General features: G+C 34.4%; 1 protein-coding gene and 1 long non-coding RNA gene across 3 annotated transcripts; one reads left to right on the top strand and one right to left on the bottom strand.

Moving 5' to 3' along the window:
* Positions 1–566: 566 nt before the first annotated feature.
* On the bottom strand, positions 567–17902 carry LOC140792914 (MADS-box transcription factor 51-like). 2 transcript variants are annotated; one of them, XM_073144147.1, is made up of 5 exons: positions 17431–17902; positions 4509–4572; positions 3292–3353; positions 3120–3216; positions 567–967 (listed from the first exon to the last, which is right to left on the bottom strand). In XM_073144147.1, the coding sequence occupies exons 1-5, from the start codon at positions 17871–17873 to the stop codon at positions 878–880; spliced, it is 756 nt and encodes a 251-aa protein (XP_073000248.1). In that variant the 5' UTR covers positions 17874–17902; the 3' UTR covers positions 567–877. The 2 variants fall into 2 exon arrangements, with proteins under 2 accessions (XP_073000248.1, XP_073000247.1); XM_073144146.1 differs by having other exon boundaries at positions 3292–3392; positions 17431–17846.
* Positions 951–7189, top strand: LOC140792915 (uncharacterized). Its single transcript, XR_012109843.1, has 4 exons — positions 951–1092; positions 1188–1242; positions 3756–3830; positions 6924–7189. It is a non-coding gene; the product is annotated as an uncharacterized lncRNA (long non-coding RNA).
* Positions 17903–23152: the final 5250 nt, after the last annotated feature.

Genomic DNA, 23152 nt, shown 5'->3' with positions numbered 1-23152 from the left:
TCTTTAAACACACCGTCTCTCTTTCTCTCATTCTCACTCTCTTTCTCCGTATTTTTTGGAATCTCTCTCTCAACTCACCGCCATCATCATCATCATCATCTTCTTCTTCTTCTTCTCCCTGTATGTCCTCTATGCATTGCCAGTCGCCTTTGAGATCTCTCTCTCTCTCTCTCTCTCTCTCTGGAGCAAAAGCACAGTAAAGGAAGAAAGTTCTCGCATTAACGGACTAGCAAGTGAGCAGGTAACAACATCCACCTTGTTCTTTTGATATGGGTTTTAGTACTATCATGGTTATTATATACCAGGAGCATCATATGAACAGTACCGTTAATAGTAAAGATCGGTTTCCCAGGATTCAGGTTGTACGTTGCATGCAGTTAGCAAAATTGTAGGTAATTGTGGCATTATCTATATATATATATATATATATATATATATATATATGGTATGCTCATATGACGTTAATGTATCTCCTATAAACAACTTATAGAGATGTGTGTAGAGTGGGAAGGCATGCATGATATGCTCTTTTCAAAGTTAAAAATGAGAGATGCACAGGCACGGCATTTTTAAAATGGAGAGAGACAGAGAGAGGGAGGATTCTAATACTTTTAGTAGTGATAACAACATACAAGTCTTCTTGGCTTCCTTCAATGGAAAAGTTTTTATTCCTTTCGTTTTATATTTTTATTTTATTCTATTTTTATAGTAAGAAGGAAGCCAATTGCGTGCTTAATATTCTCCTCCTCTTCTTTTTTTTTTTCTTTTTTTTTTAATTTTAATTTCTTTCACGGCCGTGGTGTCGCGCATGGCCACTCGGCAATAACTGATACCGTCGCATACTGGCACGTGTCGACACTTGGATGGGCCGAACGAGTCACCCGCTAATCTTGTGATCCCTCGCCGCGCGACTCCTCTTCCTTCCGTTTTCTGCAACAGCAGCGGCTTCTCTATCTGTCATTGCCTCCTAAAAGTTCAAACAAATCACCAAAAAAGAAAAAGATATTAACGAGAGAGAGGTTAAGTTCTGTAAGAAAGCAACCCAAACAACCATCATATTTACAGAAGCAAGCAACAATGGATGAGAACAAAGTGAGAAAAAAGAAAAAGAGTTTAGATCATAGTAGTTTGTTTCTTTCCTCTTTATAAGTGTAATAAATTTGTAACACTTTATTTTCTTATTTCAGCCATCAGTTTTAGGCAACAAGCAATCTGAGGTGATGATTTTGTCATTTGAAGCTGGTATGTGACTGCATTTTTATGTCCTTTGATTGGAGTTGCAGCATATTTGTTCCTTCTCTATTAGCAATTTGTGTTTGTTCCTTATCTCTGACATTTTTTTTTATCGATTAGAACAGTCTCATAATATGAAAGAGGGTAAGGCAATTAGGTAAGAAAACTAGATGAGTAATATTGTTAGGTAGCAGTACTACTATATGGTAAATACTAAATACCCTAAGTTGTCAGAGACGCTAACATAACATGTGACAAAGTATAGACAACACCTAGATGTAACTGGTTCTAGTTAGAATTTTCTTCTATATCTTGGTATCTAGGTGCCAACAGATACAAAATACTCTTAGTTTTTCTATGGGTCCTTCACACCCACATTTGTTTAAAATCATCTCCAGCTATTAAGAAAGTGCATCGATTCTGTCGATGGAGATAAAATAATTTGGCAAGGGTTTGCACTGCTACATATATGCAGATGCCAGCATGTAATGCTAAAACATGCTACCACACTTTTAACCAGCAGTAATCACTATAGAAATATGTATCTAAATCAAGAGGACATTTGGAACAGTTGAAAACTTTATTATACCTAAATCGGCAATGTGAAATCTAGCAGTACAAATATTTAACTATTATATAGTTCAAGAAGCATATCCAATTACGTATTTTATTGTTAGTAGTTAGAAAGCTTGAGTAGTGAAAGTATACAAGGTGAGTAATGAAACCAAAACATCGTGATAGTTAACATCAATTAGTACAGCACCACAAGCCAATGTTTCTAGGAAATATGATAAGTGCAAAAACAAAAATTTATAGACTCAAGTTAATTGTAGGATTCATTACCAGAGTTTCAAGTAGCATAATACTATAATGCAGGAAACAAAAATCCTTTTTATGTCAACATATATAATTTCTCATACAAGTGCTTAAATAGCTAGTTAGACTAGTCCCATCCATGCAATAAAATGAGTTTGCCTTGTACTGCCATGATTTAATTTGATAGAGGCTATGTCATATTAACAGGAAGGTGCAGTGACAAGGTTTACATAGGAACACACAGCTTTTAATCATTTGCAATCTAGTTTATATATGGTATCCACTAACAAATATTTACCTCGACCATGTTAACTTGAGATCAAAGCCCAAATCTACTCAAATAGAACCGGCTGATTTGGTAAACTTGGATCGACTATACAGGCTTTATACTGAGTACGCTAGTTTGCATTTATCTTTCCTTTTCAAATTAGAGATTTCGTGTTTAACAAAGTATAATAAGCTGATATATATTAGCTGTATGGGACCAATTAAATGTAGACATAACTAGATCTAACAATTTATCAGTGCACCAAATATAATTGGTGTTGCTTAAGCATCTGAGAAGAAATTAACCTAGTAGGGAGCCATCCATTATGAGTCCATGACAACTGAGAAGATAATTATGAACAATATCAATTAGATGTACATGAATTTCCTGAAGGAGAGTAAATTGAGTACCGTCGTTATAACTCTGTATTGAACAGTTGCATTCTAAGTTAAAAACACTCAAGTTTTACAACTCGATGTAGGTTCTACATCAGGACTAATGAATTCAAGTTATAACACAGAGCAACTTATAGTTTTGAAGTCTTGTTGAATTGTAAATCCAAATTCAGATGACTGTATGATGCATTGTTAGGTTTGTTTTTGACATTAGAATCCCATTTCAGGTTGTTAATAGGTTAGTTCAGGAGAATGTTGATTGTCATATATATACTTCTTATATTGAAAAATAAATATCTGTTAGTTGGGCATAGCTATTATATTATCGGTTATGAACCAGCAGTATAAAGATTATGCTGTCAGTAATAACCCTCACGAATTAGTACAAAGTGCAACATAAATCTGACCTTCCTTGATCTAGTCTTTGTTAATGCATCATGTAATACTTTCTCCAGTTGGCCAAGTTCATTAGCATCCAGCTTATCAACATTTATTTTATGAGACCTGCATAAACTTCAAACTTTAAACCGGTGAACTAGCATGTTATGTTGCAAATATGGTAGACATCCTTATATTTACCAGTCAGAAATCTCCATTAGCTTGGCTTTGATATTTGAGGAAGATATATTTTCTTCATTGTTCTGCAATACCACGAGGATATTTTGCAGAAAGAGTATTAGCTGGTTAAATCAAATAATACAAATTTAGGGGCAGGGTAGGAAAACAATTAAGTGCAGAAAATTGTTGAGTATTTCTCAAGAACAATTAGTTTTAACTAAGCTGGCATAGAGTCTGTGATAAGCAGAATGAATTTGTACTCCGCCACTCATTACAGAGAAACAAAATTCACTTCCAGTCATGTCTTTAGGTAAGATTGCAATGAGAATAAGTGCTATTTTTTCTTGCTTTATATTTTTTTCATACATAAGTAGAACAGTTTCCTGCTACAAAAAAATGACAGATGAAAAATCTCATGGAATTAAATACTTATCATGATGACATGTTATTCTTAATTATTATCAAACAGTTCACTGGTTTTACAGTGTTCTCCTATCCACAAGCATTTGCATCATAAGGATGGCAAGTTGAAAATTTTGCCAAGTATCTTGTGTCAAGAGGTATGCTGTCTTATCTTGCTTATGATATAAGCGCCGATGTGATGTGTCAAATGGCTTCATACTATCACATTATTTGCACTAAAGCACACTAACATAACATGATGAACTTCACTTGTATCAAATCATCAGGCAAGGTTTTGTTAAGAGCACTAGTCTAAGTGGAAAGGACTAGTAAATAGTCGTTGAATAGGCTTTAGGCAAAGTTGCATCTCCACCAGATAAAAGACTATTAAGTAATGTTGTGATCCTTTATCATTTTGTTTCCCCTGCTTCAGATAAAGAATGCTGCCAAAAGAGGCTAGCTGTAGGTGAGGTGGATTTGCTTGTCATTCAAAATTGAGGCTAATGGTCTAGTCTAATTAAAGAGAAAATAACAAGTGTTTATTTCAAATCATTCACCAAATAAACAAGCTATGAATTCAAAATTCAAAAACTGGAGCATGTTTCTTCATGAAAGATAATTGGAAATGTAAATAGGCATGTTGAACATTTTGTTTGGCATTTACAGGCCACCAAACTGTATTCCTGTTCGGTGGTGCAAATTCATTTTTTATTTAACATTCTGATACCATTAAACACTAGTTAAATTCTTAAGTTTAGTACTTAATATTAAAAAGTATGAGATAAATTCTGTAAATAAAATGTAAAAGAGAAAAGTGGTCAAAAAGAAGCTTTTACCTCTTTGCTGTCAATATGCTCTGCTCTTGTAAATTGCTGGTAACGCCTAACTGTGTCTTCAATGCTGGATGAGAAGAAGTGTGTAAGTTTATCACTGCTTGTAGTTCATAGTGGCTCCAATATAGAATATCACAATGTTTTATCCTTTGATCGATAGGAAACAATGATCATATGCATGGTTCGCAAAATTGGCCAATCCTAGATTGACCAATTTGGATTGGGATTGGCCATAACTGATCTCGATCCTAATAGGTTTTGATATGGGAACAACTAATCCGTCTCAGTCATATTTGTTGAAACTTGTTTGGATCGGTCGAAACTTAACCAAAATGAAATCTTTTAAGATTCAGGTCAAATCTAAAATAGATCTTACCTACGAGAAATTAGTAATTAATACCCTAATTGCATTGTTTTCAACATTTTCAGTTTTTACTAATATTTTGAAAGATCGCACAGATGGCGGACGGTCACCCTATAGCCTAGCGCCTAAGTGGAAGACAGGTGACAAAGCGGTCTAGCATTTTTAATATAAAAAAAAAAAAATATATATATATATATATATATATAATACATATATTTAATATATATTATACACTTATATGTAACTTGACCAACACAGTATATACAAAAAAATATGATAGTGCACTACACCAAAATACTAAATAACATGACCACAATTCACAACCATAATAATCACAACAATAATGTCCACAATCAGCTGATTTAAAAATAGGAAGATATATCAAGTACTAATTAATTACTGATTTAAAAACAATAGTATTCAATAACTAATTGCTGATTACTAACTCGAGTTTATTCACATTTCAAATTCCTCTAATCAACAACTATATACTTAATTTGCAAGTAATTAGTAATTCCTCCAATTAATAATGCAAGATAGTGAAAAAAATAGTAATTCACCAATCTTAATACAATAATTCATAAACTAATTAACAATTAGTTTCTCTGATTAATTCCTATAGCCTCTTGCTGTAGTAGATTAAAAGTAATTGAACATTTAAGCTCGGGATAATTAAAATTTAAAAATAGTAAAACACTAAAATTGTAGAGAGCGAGATTGAGTGAAAGAGACAAAGAGAGTGAAAGACAGTAGGAGAGTGTGTGTGAGAGAGAGAGGTACCATCCATTGTGGGGGAGACTGAGAGAGTGAGAGAGAGACCACCGTCACTTGTGACTGGTCGCCACCTTCGCTGCTATTAGCCATCGAAGAAATTTTTTTTCCAAGGGTTTTGGTGTGAAGAATAGAAGAAGCGAGCGAGCGAGAGAGCAGCAAGCGAGAGAGAGAGAGAGAGAGAGAAAGAGAGAAGCGAGCGATGATTTTTTGTAATAAAGATTATTTATTAAAACCCGACCTGCTTCACTTCGACTAGCATCAAGAAATGGCAGGCTGCCATTCGCCAACGCCAATTGGCTCAGTAGGGTAGATGGTGTGCCGCCCCATTATGGAGGCCATCTTTTTCTGTCATTAAAAATACTAATTTTTACCCTCTGTCTCACGCTTCATTGAGCTTATCTGATTGCTGAGCCGGTGAGCCCTTTCGACTATTCCGCATTTTGGTGAATTTAAATTAGTACTTTTTCCTCTTTCATTTTTTTCCTCATTTTTTCTCATTCTTCTTCTCTTTCTCACTCACTCTTTAATTTCTCTTTTTTACTACTGCAGAACAAAAGTTAAGAGAAGAGAGATCCCTCTCTTCATTTCACTTTTGTAATAGTAACTTTCAAACATAAAAATTCACCAAATTCAGCTTGAAATTTATCACAATTTTGAGTGAGTTTTTTCTTTGGTTATCAATGTGACTAATTATTATTATTTTATTTTTTCTAAATATTTAGAAATTTTTCTGTATTTTTTAATAATATTTAGAATTTTATGTAATAAAAAAAAGTTTGATTCGATATTGATGGTTGATACAACCGATATAGCAGATACGACCAATATGTATTGTTTTTTTCTAGCGGTTGTTTTTTCTAGCGGCCGATCCCAATCATGAGTTTCTAAACCTTGATTATATGAATATACTTTCTTATCATAGCCCCACTTGACACTGTTTTTATATAGCAAGTTAAGATTATTCCTTCCATTGACATTGTCAAGTCACTAGGTGAATAGATTAAATTTGATCAATGAGAATATGTGCTAAAACAAGGGAAACTCAACCTAGAGACTAGAAAGAATCAGATATTAATAAAACTTGGTACATTGGAATATATAGTCACAAAGCAACAACATTATAAGCAGTGTAATCATGGAAATTCATCTAGGTTTGTTAAAGATTATAGAGTCTTCTACTTACTTGAGTTACTGACTACACCCCAAACTGGAAATCTACTTCAATCATCTTCCCTTAGCAATAAAAGGCTTCTTCCCTAATTTGTGGCATGTCAACACAGGAAGAAGACATCTGGTGATGAGGACATAAGGAACAAGTGAGTCTAGTAAGTAGCTTCATCCTTCCTCCTCTCATTTTATTCTTGGGTTTCTATTATACAAATGGCCGTGCCAACCATGCTGACAAGACGACAGCACAGTGGGTGCCAACAACAAGGCAATTCTTTTTTCTTGTTTTGCTTTCAGTTTTGAAACTTAGAAAAAAATGAAAATTTTGCACCTAACAGAGTAGTTTTCAATTGACAACGAATTGAAATCAAGGCCAAAACTAGCATCTTGTAAGTTGGCTTGTACTGTTACACCTCAGATGGAACTTCAAGTTGTCTTTTACTGTTATACTTACATCAGATACAACAGGTAGGTAATAGTGTAGATAATCATGCAATAACTTAGAATCAATATTCTTTTTTAGTCATATAATCTTTAGGTAATTTTCGCTACATAATGAAAAAATTTCAAGTTATTTAATGTCCACATGAATACACTGTGTGTTCACTTTCTTCTCACTAGTTCATTACCATAGGATAAAGCCATCATTTTGACCTCTTTTGCTTCTTTATTCTCTGGTGGTGTTTCCCTTGGTAGGGCAAAAGATAAAATCTTGCCATTAAAAGCTTAATACAGTTGATTTTAGGCCTTCGAGAAGTAAAAGGCAATAAATAAACACAAGACTAGCTAATGGGAAGAAAAGAGAGAAGTTCCAATGAGAAAAGAAGGTTATATACATAGGAGAATATACCGAACTGTAGGAAGGCTGTAGAAAAGGGAGAAGGTAGAGATGAAGACTTCACAAGGAAAGCTTTTTAATTTTTACATGTCCAATTGGGAACACTCAGATTTTTGGGGCTTATACACAATGCAGAGGTGGCATCTTGCAACTCCTATCGAGAGGTCTGTCTAAGATCTCTAATAACTCATGATGTGGATTCCAGGTTGAAGCAGGATGGTTGTGTCGATCGGTACTAACCCTATCGATGGAGTATCAATACTCAACATAGGGTTATACCATGTGCCAAGTCATGCTGATCAGTACGAGTGTTTGCCATATTGGCACAACAACCTTGTGTCAACCCATGTTAGTCGATCACGACCTTTTTTTTTTGTGCACTTTAATAACTAACTTGGGATCTACAAATAATGGACGTATCTTAATTTTGCTAGTTCTATTATTTATAAGGATATTTTCGCATAGAACTAACATTTTGTGCTAGATCTTTAAAAAAAATACTTTTTAAAATGTAGGAATCAAAAGAAAATTTTGATTTCCAAAAAATTTCCCCAAATTTCAAAATAATATGAAATTAATCTATCAAATCCACTTAGATTGGGTTATCGGTATAATTTAGATTAACTCCATACGAGTTAATCTAAATCCAAATTTTATAATTTTTAGCTAAAACTCCATCATGATTAGATTTTCTCTAAATTTTTCTAAATTTCAAAAAATCCAAATTATTATGTTAAGCAATATGTGCTTTAGGTTAGTTCCCATATGAGTTCTCTAAGATTCAAGCAATGTAGACCATGATGAGCTCTCCCTAGGATGAAGGCTGTTCTAATACTAATGCCTTTGGCATTTGGATAGCTATTCTCCACATTTCTTTGATATGAGCAAAATGCATTCTTTCACGCCTTGTTCGACCCAAGCAAAATGTATTCTTTCACATCAAACCTTTTTGGATATTTATCATTTGACCTACATTTTGCCTTTAATGTTTTAAAAATATCTCAAAGTTAACTTCAACCTAACAGCAGCAAGCAGTTGATGGAATAGAGAATATTCCTATACATTGAAAAATAAAGAACTAAATCTATAAAATACCCCACCTATGACTATAAAATTTGTCTCCCTTTTATTATTACCTACAAGTTTAAAAACTTATTTTAAGTGTATTAAGGTCATTTTATATTTATAGTTCTTTTAACTCATTTATATAGTAATTATTATTTAAGCCACTGTTCACTTTAGGAATAATTTTTTTGTTATTCTAGCATACATCAACTTATTCTAGAATAATCATATTTACCTTATTTTAGAATATAAACACTATTTATTAAAATTACATCTTATACCACACTAACTCAATTACTAAATTTTCCTTAGTATTTATCACATCAACCTATTTTATATCAAATCAAAGGGTATTCATAATGTTTCATAAAAAATAACATATTTTTTCATCTTTTTATTCACTTTATATCACATCAAAGGTAATTATTACTCTTTTTCTAAAATATAAGTGAATATAAGAATCGTTATTCCTAGAACAAAGACACTCATTTTAGAAATAATAAAAAGGAATACTATTCTAATTGATCTTATTCCTAAAGTAAACGAGGCCTAAAAAAATTATTGTTAAGGTGTTGAAGCATTAAAAACAAAATGCAATTGTCAAATAATAAAAATCTATATGATACAATGTGAAAATAGAAGACGCAAAATGTAGTTTGTGCAACAAATTTAGATGCTTTTAATGAATAATTTGAAGAATTTAATTAATAATTAATAATTTGAAGAATTTAATAAAGTATAATAAGAAAATGTGAAGGCTTTTAATGCTTTAAAATGCTACATTATTTAAATATAATATCTAAAAGTTAGAAAATATGTCAATCACTAATCTAGTGTTCAATGAAAATATTTAATAGGATGTGATAAAAATTGAAATAATATTGTATATATATTTATATAAAATCAAATATAAAAGTATGGATAATAACCGTATATATCTCAAAATTAAAAACAATACACAAACATATAAGATTTATCTTATTGGTACTTAAGAATATATATTTATACATAATTTAATATAAGATATTTATCACAAACGTGCTATTTGAGCATATTACCATGAGCTTCAGCAGATAATTATTTGTTGCATGAACATGAGGGTATTAAGGCCTTGTTTGGATATGGAATAAACATAGATTCAAACTAGTATAGTGAGGGTTATACTGGTTTAGATAATCAAGAAAGAAGGTGTAGTGAGTTCTTTTACATTAAGGGGAAGGTGAAAGTTGGAGGAGAAGTTGGCACCTTTGTGGAGATCTTGCTGTCTCTAAAGAGAAAGGATTGCTTCTAGAGCTGCAAGAAGTGCCCTTACGCATATGCAACATATAGTTATCATAACCAACGAAATATTCGAGAAAAAATAGAAACCTCTCATGAGCACATTTCCCTCAATACAGCATATAGTTATCATATGCATATGCAGTGTGGGCAGTTTATATGCGTGCCCTTATGCATATTCAGTCCACAAGTGAGGGCTATAGGCAATCCAACCGCACAAGTTCGCTTAATGTACATTGAACATTGAACACAGTTTATCCAACAATAGTTATGTGGTTGCATAAGTAGCCTGTGCAATTACTTTTTAAAATTATGAATGGATGTTCTGCAAAAGCAAAAGGACGAAGATAGTAGATGCGAGCAATGTTCTATTCTCAAAATGAAGTTTTACCGCAACTCTGCAAGTATTGTCACATGGCCAAAGGGATTCATCAACCTCAATTAATTGGGAATGATTCTACGAAAAATGATTACTTGTCATCTGATATTATTATTGCTCAGGGTGTCTTTATTTGATAATAAATGGTGCAAAGAAAGTGGTAGAAGTTTCTAGTGAAGTCACCTTCTAGTAGGTACTCATAACCTAATTGTGTTTGAAAAATATTGAAGGTGTTTAGAAAAAGTAAATAATTATGACAATTAATGATGGCATACAGTTAGGGGTGTAAATGAGCCGAGTTGGAGCAAGCTGGAAAAGCTCAGCTCGACTCGGCTCTGCTCTAGCTCAATGGCTCATAAGCAATCCATAGGATGCAGCTCGATCCCTCGCTAAGGCGAACTCCTTCCAACTACTGATGGCGCGAAATCCTTTCAAGAAGCTTCTCGCCCAGACTGGCACCAACGAGAGCGATTAATTGCATTGTCAGCTTCACTCGGAGATTCGAACCAAATGTCAGTGTCTAGGACCTTGACGATGACATTAAGCAACGTAGACTCGATGATGAATCAAGAGATGTCACCACAAGAGGAAAGGAAGGAAGGGGAGATCTCACCGACGAAGCGGCTGTCAAGGGTGAGGATGGTGACGAACATCCAGTCAATAAGGGCTTGACAAATGAGGCCAAGGGAGGAGATGGTGAGAGAGTTTGGGGAGGAGACGGTATTAAAAAGGATTGTTGGTTAAGGTTTTTGGACCTCAACGATGAAGCGAGAGATCTTGCCACAGGAGGAAAGGAGGGAATGGGAGATCCACCGACGAAGCGGCTGTCAAGGGTGAGGATGGCAATAGACATCCTGTCGGTGAGGGCTTGACGGAGGAGTGGGATAGCGGAGAGGGCTAGGTCATGGAGGTAGGCAAACAAAACGAAGGTGCGGATAGGGCCAAGGGAGAAGACTTTGAGAGAGTTTACGGAGGAGATAGTATTAAAAGGGATTGTTGGGTAGGGTTTTTATTATCATACTATCTATTAGATCTTAGATCCAACGGTTCTAGCCTGTTATATATATGATATACGAGCCTAATCGAGCCGAGCTTGAGCGAGCTAATGCTGGCTCGGCTCGACTCGATGATACATTCGAGCTTAAAAAATCACCCCAGCTCCGACTAAATTAGAGCTCGAGCCAAGCCTCATGAGCCCACGAGTTTTTTGGGGAACCCTACATACAGTTTATAAAAAAATGGAAAACGTCACTCAATTCCCTTTAAAGTGGAAGTGGAATACGTTTTTATTAAGGAATTTTGGTGGCTTTAGAAAAGTAGAGAAACTTACTCTCCACCTTCTCCATCCAAACATCATAAAGTAGTGCACTTTCAGAAAATTGCCATTTTTTTCCTATTTCCTATCAACCAACACAACATCTTAAGAGAAAAATTGTATTTTCTAGGGGAATTAAGACATATTAGGTTATCACATCTGCTTTCTCTGGCTCAACTTTTGCATTCTAAATCGAGTAACTACTTTTTTCATGAAAAAAATATCTTAGAAGGCTTCTTGTTCCCCTTAATGTTTTAGGGTTATTGAATATCGACTCAACGTAATGCATGAACAAGATTTGATATATCGATTATGAAAGAAACAAAACTCTTATGTCAAGGTTGATAAGATGAAGGCACCGTTGCGAATATATATTGTAATCATGTTTTGACGAAGATATAAGAATGGAATGTTTTTGAACTATAAATTAGGCTACCTCTTTATGAAAATAAGCTAATACAGATAAAATTGCACATCTGAAAATGTGGCAAAATGAATCAAATGACTAAATAGCCTAGCAAAGTAAGCTGACCAGATTCTATCGTAGATGCTGAGCCTCTTTCTATATATATATATATTTTTTTTCTTACACTCTTAACTAGTTTCAAATGAGATTTTGGAAGGTTACTGTAAAGATGTTACTCTGAACAATAAAAGACTGATGGATTGAGAGCTGAAGCTTTAGCTTAGGAACTCTAATTAGACAAGAAGCGCACACAAGCATAGAGGTTGGGCTAACTAGAATGAGAATCAATGAATGACAACATGAGATTCCTTGAACACCCTCATACTGAAAGAGGGATCGAAGGTAGAGTTGAATTCTCATCCATAAGCTGGTCCTGCCTATGGAGGATTGTTTGATAGTTGGTCAATCAAGATTGCATAGATAACCCACAATCCATAATTATCATGAATTTTAATGTGAATTTAGGGATCTTTGAGGTGATCAGTCTCACTCCTTCAAATATGCCATTTTCCCCTACCTAGCTTATCTCCAATTTGATTTAAGTACCTGACAAAGCAAATCAGGAGCATGGCCAGACCAAGAATGGAAAGATGCCATGTTGACTACCATGAATTGTAAAACATGATGATTTAGAAAGCAGTAATGCTTTTGCTTAGGGGAGTGAGATATGTTGGGACAAAAGAGCTTGCATAACTCAAGTATCATATGGTGAGATGGGAAATCCAATATAGAAGATCTATGGATGATTTCTAATGCAGGAAGAACAGAAGCTATTGAGTACTGAACAAGCTAATGTTATGATGCACAAAGAAAATGATTAAGTTAAACAAAGGTTTGAAACGTAAAGGGATTTATCTAATGAACTCATTACGTCTACTCTTGGGTCGTGGAGTGTTTCTACAACTATCGAGATAGAAGGTGTATATTGAATTGAGGCTTTTTTATGGCTCATCTATAATAATATAACTTTGGCAAAGCTCAATTGAATCAAAGATGGTGGGTCAAGAGGCAAAGATATGTTAGTATGTGACAGAAATGAGTCCAAAGCAAGAGGCAAAGGAATGAATGTTGGAAATCTGCCTCATTACATCCATCCTGGCCATCCGGCTTGGAAGAGATAAGAGTTGGGAAAACAACCTGCTCATAATATTAGAGCTATGTTTCTCTGCTAGGAGGCTAGGGCACTGTGGAAGTTAGGTCTTAAAAAATGTGAGCAAGTTATTTATATTGTTAGAATATAAAAGAACAAAAACATTGTTCTTTCACAAATTAAGTTTTTAGTATAGTTGGTGAGTTAAATAGTAGCAAAGTAGGAAGTCCTAGTGCAATTTTCTTCATAGCTTTTTGTTATGTTTTTCATTGTCAATATAACAACATCCACCTATTTAAGTCAAGTGTATTTCTTGAGTAGTTGGTGAATAACATATATAATATAACGCTAAAATCTTGTTAATTGATATACAATGCTATTAGGCCTTCCAAAAAAATAGCAGGCTATAGAATTTAAGGTGTTAAGAGAAAGATGTAAATTGATAGCTCGAATAAGACTTTCTTATACCCGTTTGACTCTTTACATTGTCGTCTTAATTACTAATAATTTGAGGTACTGTAAGCACATTGTGTCGAGAGTGATATTGCGAAAATTGAGACTATCAATTAACCAGTTCACAAAGTGCAACTGTAGCATTCTCGCATATTAAAGTTTCCTATTTCCAAATATTTAGGTTCGCAAAATAAATGAAGTGCATTTACAAGTTGTGAGACAATTTCATACATCTAGAATCTAGATATAGGAATCATAACCTATAGGGACATACCTAGATAAATTGTGATTCAATTGCTTCGAACTGACTCGTATTATTGGACCAATTGATTCTCTTAGTCAATCTAGCTTTTCTTAGTTTGATTTGGGTAATTTGTTTCCACTAATGAACTTGTCTATGTTACTAACAATTTGAACTAAGCTAGCATGTGGGAGCTGTCTACAGCAACTTAATTGACCCATAAAATCACCATCAGAGTAGGTCACGTTTAGATATATTAACATTTATTACTGCTATATTTATTGCAAGTCATGATAAGATCTGAGGATTGCTTTTCCAGAATATAAGGTGCTTAGACACCCTAACATAACTAATAAGGTTCATGTTCAAGGTCTATGTCAATCATCAATCGATATACCCCTAGTTGAGAACACCAATCCTTTGATACTTAGTTTCTGTATATTGATTATAATTTTTACGCTATTCTTGATCTATTTTATGGTCCTTAGTTTTGCAGGTCATAAAAATAAAATAAAAAAGTTAAGTTTGTATCAGATTTAGTTAGCTCTTCCAACATTAGAGTATCCTTCTCTTCTTCCCAGTGAAGTCTGAAGCAGACACATACAAGGAAAAAATAAATGTATTTGCGACAGCAGCCACAACATACACAAAAGAAAGAGTGCAGCTAGAGAAATAACTAAATCTGGAGCAAATAATTAACAAATATTAGTATATTACATAACAGAAAAGAAAAGAGAGTACAGGTAGATAAATAACTAATTCAGTTGCAAGTAATTAACAAATATTACATAATAAAAAAGAAAAGAAGGCAAGAATTAAAGGAGCAACTTTACTAACAAATACTTACAATATGAAAAACTTCATTCAAAACAAAGGACCCCTTGCATATAGGGTCCTCAGTGCTTGGAAATGGCCAGTAGCGGAGCGAGGATTTTGGCAAAGCTATCAAAGTCACATAGATTCAAGAAATATTTAAAGTACTTAAAATTTAATAAAAAAATTTATTAAGACCAACGAAGTTTAGGTCTAATCATGATCAGTAAATGATTAATCCTCATGTCTATAAATCAGTAAAAATTAAAATTGGCCCTAGGGGGTTCATTTATTGAAAGTTTTGTATTATTTTTAATTATTAACTTTTTTTATGTAATTTTCTCTAGTTCAATATATGATCTTCCACAACAATGAAAGCACTTTTTCATTCTTTCATATACTAGGGGAAGACATGAAATAATAGTCACACAATCAAATAAAAACTAATTGCAATAAATAAATAAAAGCATTAGTACACATTAAATTTTCACCTATGATTAAATTATTTAATCATTGTTATCACTTGCGTTGATGATCGATCTAACAGATGCATTGCGCTTCAATAAAAAAAATTTATCAGTGAGGAAGGTGATCTATTCTTTTATATTCTACTATCATCTAATTTAGATAGATATGTTCTAGTTCAGAAGGTTTAGATTAAGATAATAACGGACCACTTAAGAAATAATATTTGGACCCCACTTCGTTGGATTGGATTGGATTGGACTGAAGGGAGAATGAACCCTAGCAGCATAGAGCGAGTAATTAGGGACACGCACGAGTAGAACGGGCACCAATTAAAATATAAGAAAATTAGTAAAAGATACAAAAAAAATTATGGCAGAAATTTGTGGAACCAAAGAGGATATTTTTTTCATAATTTGAGTAGTGTGCCCCGTCGGCCGCCTCAAAGCGAGTAATTAGGGACGCGCACGAGTAGAACGGGCACCAATTAAAATATAAGAAAATTAGTAAAAGATACAAAATAAATTATGGCAGAAATTTGTGGAACCAAAGAGGACATTTTTTTCATAATTTGAGTAGTGTGCCCCGTCGGCCGCCTCACTTAGTATTTAAGGAGAGGGGTGCCCCCTAGTGGAGATGACTATTTCATAGTTATTTGAACCAATATCTACTAGAGTTCAAGTCACTAGTAATTTTATTTTGGAATTATTGTAAATATTTAAATAACACATTATAGTTCTAAATATTCTAAGAACTAAAAATAATATCTATAAAAGCAACACAATTGTATTTCTTAAATTATTTAGCCATGTATAAACTAACATTTAATTCTAAGTACATCAAATCATATTTGTACAAAGTCAAATCTTAATTACACTTTTAATTTTTTTAAATATAATTACTTTAATTTTAGGACTAAATTACCCTTAGAGTAATTAGGAACAATTAGGTAACTTTGAAAATAAAAAATGAGCAACCCAATCAATTCACATAAACTCGTCCGAGTTGCACATTTCATTGGTTGAATTTTGTCGGATTCACCAATTTTTATTGGGTCAATTACATTAGTCCGATAAAAAAACGGAACCACTTGGTGGTCGGTTCATAGATTTACCAGTCTAGTGCCGTCCGGTCCGGTTATAATACCTATGGGCTATTTAGCCTCTCCACAAGAGGAGGTACATAGCCTCGTCTTAGCATGCATGCATATGCCACATGTGTTAACAACTTAACATCAATTACTGATGCCTCAGCAAATCTCACTCATGGTTCAAGTCCACCTACAAGCATGTTAACTTCTGTTGCATAGTTTAAGTCTTAACCTTCTCACCAAGTAACATCTGTTACTATTGAAAGTATGCGATCTCCCAGAACATAAGAACATACAAGTTTGTGACATCTAACACTCAGCCTTACTTTCTAATTGAGCAAGCCATAATTGTTTCCAGGGCAAGGTGGGACTTTCAACTTTTTGTGTATCTAAGAGTATCATTCTATATAAAATGAATTAGAAAGGAACGACTAGGTACTTCTATGAGACAACAAAAGAATAAGTAAGTAACCTACGTTGCAAAGTCGTTTTAAAATAGTAAAGTCCTGGTCTTTTCGGCAATCGAGTCGATCCTACCTATCCACTCTCTTCCAGAATATCATACAAAGCATAATAACACCTGATATACTTATTCTTACAACAGAAACCCTATCTAAGTCATAGATTCTATCTAATAATTACATGCAAACTTATGATATCGAAATGGCCGCATCGGAGAGTCACTTCATACATCCCTCAACGCATGCTACTCCAGACGAATTAAAGAATAGCAGTACAAAGAAAGTACAAGTCACCGGTAAGAATGGAGCATGCGAGCAGCTTCGACTATGTTTACACTTTACACTATATTATTAAATGCATGGAAATGGATATAACTAATAGCGCTCGACATGCCCAGATATTTTATGATTACAAAATGAAACTATCACGTCGATCGGCAAGATACCCCAAATTTCTACGAAATAGAAGCAAAAGTGAGCAAAGAAGACTATAGGAGAAGAGAAGAATCAATGGAATGGAGAGTCCTTAATCATTCGACAACCTCGATTCCTTCTTCCCCTTTCTAGTTCCCTCGCCTAATTCAAACCCTAATCACCTCTCCGCCATTGCTTAGAATGATAACAAGATGGATAATAGCTAGGGTTTCTAAGAGGGGAAAGGCGTACCTGGAGCAGCTGGAGAACTCGAAGAGCTTGCCGCCGGGGGAGAAGACGATGAGGGCGACCTCGGCGTCGCAGAGCACGGCAAGTTCGAAGGCCTTCTTGAAGAGGCCGCTCCGGCGCTTGGAGAACCGGACCTGGCGGCTCGTCTTGTCCTCGATCCGTCGCAGCTGTACCCTCCCCCGCCTCGCCATCCCAGCTGCCTCCGCCGCTGCCGTTACTGGACTCCAAACCCTAATCCTAACCTTAACCCTAGGAAGGAGGAAGGCAAGGCTTTTGAAGTGGAGTGGAGAGAGAGAGAGGGGGGGGAGGCGGAGGACTGGGTGGTGGTGGTGGTGGTGGAGGAGGAGGAAGAAAAAGATGAGGATGGATCGAATCGAGTGGGGCCCCCTCTCGCAACTCCTCTTGGCGTCGTTATCTTGGCACGCAAGAACAACGTATACTTGCATTTAAAAAGCTATTCTAACTTTTAATGCGTATTTTACGTACAAGCCCCCGTCAGTTAGTTTTATTTAGAAATTACTCTTGTATTTTCCTTGGAAAATACCTGTAGACCTATAAATACGTGGACATGTAGGTGTCATTTTGCAAAATTTCTCCACTGGTTAGTTAACAGAAAGAAGATGACGACCCAGCGTGATGAGCAGCGTGGCGTCATAGAAAAATCGACAGGTGTCCAATTACGATGTGACAATCGGACACGTGTCAAATATTATGTGGCATTTCAGGTGAGATGCAAAGGCAGAGGAAAGAGGGGATGTGGAATCTGGTCACCCGACCGAGCGCGTGGTCGGCGTGCGAGTTTCGAGAAACGACGACTCCCAAGGAGACAAAGAAAAGATCGCCGAAATATATCCGCGATCGCGACTCTCTTTTTACCAAACTAGCCCTCATCCAATTTTTCTTTTTATTCGAAATAGATTATGCTCAAATAGTGTTAGCTATCAATATAATATATACTGATTTTTATCGCCATTTTATCTTTAAAAAAAATAAAAGATAATAAGTCCACTGTCCTCTTATTATATATCATCAGCGTCTTAATAAGTGGCATCTAAAAACAACTGAGATAAATTTAGCTGAATCTATCGATGTTCTATCTGAAAAGCTTCTAAAATAAAACTAGCATTTTATTTTATTAATTTATAGATAAAGTAAGATAATAAGTATTTTACTAAAGTTATAGTGTAACAAATCTTTCTTCTATATTAAATTTGAGGGTGGTCCATTTGAATAAAAAAGTTTGACACAAGATTAATCTAGTCAAAAAGTTACTTGTTAAGTATTACTTTGGCATACGTTGGTACTAGACCTGATCATTAGGTTCGATTCGCCCAAACTCGTTTGGTTTTAATCGGATAAAGCTCGGCCCGACATAAGCCCGAAATGGTAATGGGCGGCATAGCTAATTGCCCGCTCGGCCTGACCTGGTTCGAAAGCTCAACTCACATTGTCTATTTAGTCCCGCATCGAATATTTAGTAAACTAAACACTAGTATATAAGTATATTTTCGTAAAAGGCCCGATAGGATTTAATATGTTTTAAATTCAACTCATTATGTTAAACTAATTATTTTCGACACAAGCCCAATATCTAACAATCTAGTAGGCGTTACCTTATTTGAGAAGTTACCGAGTGTGCGAAGATGTAACACTTCACGACAGCGTAGACTAGTAATTAGAATAAATGATGTGAATGTTATTGGCAATGTATGTATAAAAACACCAATATTACAATAGCTGTGATTTCGACGTATTAAGGCGTCTGAACTGAATTTTATTAGCTGGAATCTTTTCAACTCCGTGACCGTGTTCTGCAGCACCTCGACCCGCACGTGGGTTTAGAAAAATTAATAATATTTCTAATGTAAAAACTAAAATTATAAATATATCTAGGGTTTAAAATGCAAATTATTAGGTATTTTATTTTTCATATTTTTATAAATCACACCTAATATTTTACCTATTTTGTGATTCACACTCCGTCTTTAAAAATTTTATAACTCGACTTTTTATTTTCTCCTATAATTCTCGTTTAATATCATGATATTATTTTGACTAACTAACGTCGACTAAGTTACTAAAATACTCCTACTATTCCCTCTTATTTTTTATATCCCTTCACCATCTTCTCCACCTATCTCCTCCACTATCGTCACCCGCCGCCACTTTTCATCATCTTCCTCCTCCTCCTCTTATTCTTCTCCTTCTTATTCTTCTTCTTCTTTAGGAAAAAAAAATGACAGAAGAAGACAATGGTAGTTTAGATATTATAAATTATTTTATATATTATAATAAAATATTTTTTTCTAGTATCGATCTAAGTTAACATAGGATATTAAATGAAAATTATTAGAAAACATAAACTATAGGGGGTGATCTATGAAACCCCATTTATTTTTCAAGCATATCTACCCTAACATTCCCAAAGAATCTACAGTACCTATTTTGACGTTGTAGAGCATTGACTCACGATTTACGAAGCTAGTGGAACTCCTATTCCATTAAAAGACCACGTGGCGTTAGGATTCGTGCCCGGTCAGTTTCAATATTAAAGTCCAAACCTTCTGCGGTTGATGCGGTGTCTCGCGGAGCACCGTATGACCTGGCGGATGGCTATCATTGCGAAACAGCTCTCCATTCTTCCATTCTGGTTTTCGCGATTCGGTGGGCTATTCCTTGAATTTTTGACAAAAAATATTAAATATTTACTTTAAACTATTTCTCAAACTATTATTACAGTAAAATCGCTGTCTAATCTGTTTTTAATTGTATCAGGAAAACTGTTATAAAAATTGAGGTATTTTACAAAATACATCTTATATTTTATTTATTTTTTTATTAGTACCTCTTTTTTTGACGATTTTGTAACTCGAACTCTAATATTATTTTGACTAACTAATATCGATAAAATTATTAAAATACCATCACCACTATTTTTACTCTCTTTGTCCCTTCTCTGAAGAAGGCATGGATAATTAGGTATTTAAAATTATTTCATATATTATAACGAAATATTTCTTTGCAGATACTATTTAAATTAACGGAGAGTGTTAAATGAGAATTATAAGAAAAAGTAGGTGTCAGATTACAATTATTTTAAAAACGGGTGTGAATCACAAAATAGATAAAATGTAAGTTGTAATTGTAAAATTCTCTAAATTGTCTAGACAATAATTTTTTTCTCACCATTGTTTCTATATAAATAGCTTTCACATAAAGCAATTTCTTCACTGAAGTACTAGCTTATGAATAGGTTATGCAAGCGCCTACATGCGTTCACAAAAATAGAGAACGCAAATTGTGCATTCGAATGGAATCAAATCATTCGAATGCGATCGTTCGAACGCCTGTACACGTTCACAACAATAGAGAACTGTAATTCTACGTTCGAACGTGATCAAGCACATTCGAATGCACCACGACGAAAATTGTTGGTTTATTAGGGTTTTCTAACTTAGTTAATGGGTCTCTAAGGTGAGCCTCTATAAATATGTGGAGGAAACCCTAATTGGAGTTTATCTAATAAGATTATACGACTCGGTCCATATTAGCTCTACTCACGATATTGGGTTCATTGAGATGAGTCTATTTATCTAGTTAATTTTTATTTGAAGAAATAAAAAGATTTTTGCCGGGAGGCATTTGAACACAAGGACCGCGTTCAAACAAGTTATGCAAATGCCTACATACGTTCACAAATATAGAGAACACAAATTGTGCATTCGAACGGAATCAGGTCATTCGAATGCGATCGTTCAAACGCCACACACGTTCACAACAATAGAGAACTGTAATTCTGCGTTCGAATGCACCACGGCAAAAATTACTAGTTTATTAGGGTTTTCTAACTTAGTTAATGGGTCTCTAGGGTGAGCCTCTATAAATATATAGAGGAAACCCTAATTAGAGTTTATCTGATAACTGAAAACGGCATTGTGCATTTATCTCCTTCTTTACTTACTCTAGTCATTGACGCCTTCTCTTACCTCTTTCTTTCCATTGTCTAAGTCTTTGGTTGGCTTCCTCTAACTCCTAATCTTCCCTCTTCTACAACAACCTCTCCCCCTTCATATCAATGAATTAACCTAGCATCTATCTAGCCATTAAATGGCTATCAAGCTAGGATTTATCTAACCTTTAGCTACTAATACTAGAAGGCGCAACGATAACTCAAATCTTCTCTCAACACTCCCAAGTGTCCCAATCAACTGAGGTAGAGGAGTATACGGAAGTAGCTCTAAATTTGGACTGGGCCACCAAACCTATTCATTCTTAGTTAACAGTGACTTGGTGGGAGGTGGGAGGTGGGAGATCAGAGCCTTAGCTACAGGTATTTATTATGCACATAACCAAGACTAATCTTTCTTACTAAAAAGAGTTGCACACACTAATGCAATGGAGTGAACACAAGTTTAAAGACATATCAAATGATGATTAGAAGAAGCTACGTTGAAAGACATTGCTAACATATCAATTGTTAGATGATCTTGTTCTTCACCTTGTTGCAAATGAGACGTAGGTCAAGTGTTAATAAAAAATATTATATGACTTATATAAGAGAGAGACTGCAGAAAATAAGGCATTTCTGATCGAAAGCTTGTAAATTTAAAGTGCAATGATAGAAAGCCTATTGTAGAGCATTTGAATGAGATCCAAAGCATTGTGAATCAATTTGCTTCTCTGAAGATGGTGCTAGAAAAGCATTGATGTTATTCAGTTTCCTACTAGAGTCTTGTGAGAATTTAGTGGCATCTTTAAGCAATTTAGTACTGAAAGGGATTGAGCTAAGTTACAAATAGTTTTTTTAAATAAAGAGACTAGACATAACACCCCCCCAAAAATACTTATTCTATCATTCTAAAGTGTGGCCCAATTTTAATTGTGGATTTGTTTTACGGGCTATCTCACAACCCAATTATGGCTTGGACTCTTAGACCCAGTTGGTCTCGTACTTGGTTGATTGGGCTGCCCTGGCCCAGCCCATTATCTTGGCTTGAAGAAGGTCCAAATGAGTTTGTTAGTTTTTAATTTAGTTTATTATATTTTATCATTTGCTTAGTTTTAACCATGTAATTCGAGTCATTAAATATTAATCATTAAAAAGTATAATTTTGTTTATTAATAATAATTATTATAAGTCAACATTAATTAATGTAACGGTAGACGAGAACGTATTTGCATTAATTATTTAATAACTCATTATATAATATTATTAAAATATTTATTTCTTGGCCAAGTAAATATAAGAATTCTCAATTGGTCTTAGCTAAACTCATAGCAACCGTTCATACTGTATGAACTATTTAATTTTAGGTTATACATTATTTACTTTGAGAGATAAGAGGAACTAGTTAATCAAATAGCAAGTCAAGCAAGTGAATTCTTCTTAAATTAAGTGATAGTTTACTTTATAGTTTTATAGATATTTTCACTGTAAAGTAATTAGATATGAAGACAAGTTTTTCTTGGTAGAAATTTGGAGGAAGAGAACTATGTAGAGCAACTTAGAAGGTTTCAAGATCAAAGGGAATGGGCATTTAGTTTGTAAATTGACAAACTAAGGCTACAAAAGAACCACCTAACATTATTTGGTGACACATTGATTTTAGGGAAGAAAAATCCTTGAAGGACTTCAGGAACAATGAAGTGCATTTTGAGTATGGATATTTCTCATGCCTCACAAGAAAGATATGTTGAAAAAGTACTTGAAATTTTTTGAGATGCA

Source organism: Typha latifolia, chromosome 7 (genome assembly GCF_019914945.1).
Source record: "Typha latifolia isolate L0001 chromosome 7, TyphaL0001v2, whole genome shotgun sequence".
NCBI lineage: Eukaryota > Viridiplantae > Streptophyta > Magnoliopsida > Poales > Typhaceae > Typha > Typha latifolia.
Note: the sequence above shows the minus strand (reverse complement) of the source record. Positions and strands in the feature narration are given on the sequence as shown.

What these genes read in the sequence shown, in the direction of transcription:
- LOC140792914 (XM_073144147.1), bottom strand. Translation starts at nt 17,873, where the DNA reads ATGCAAGTATACGTTGTTCTTGCGTGCCAAGATAACGACGCCAAGAGG. An exon ending in GAGTTCTCCAGCTGCTCCAG is followed by an intron (nt 4,573 to 17,430) that starts GTACGCCTTTCC and finishes CTTCTCATCCAG; the next exon opens with CATTGAAGACACAGTTAGGC. An exon ending in CAAAGACTAGATCAAGGAAG is followed by an intron (nt 968 to 3,119) that starts GTCAGATTTATG and finishes TTGAACTTTTAG; the next exon opens with GAGGCAATGACAGATAGAGA.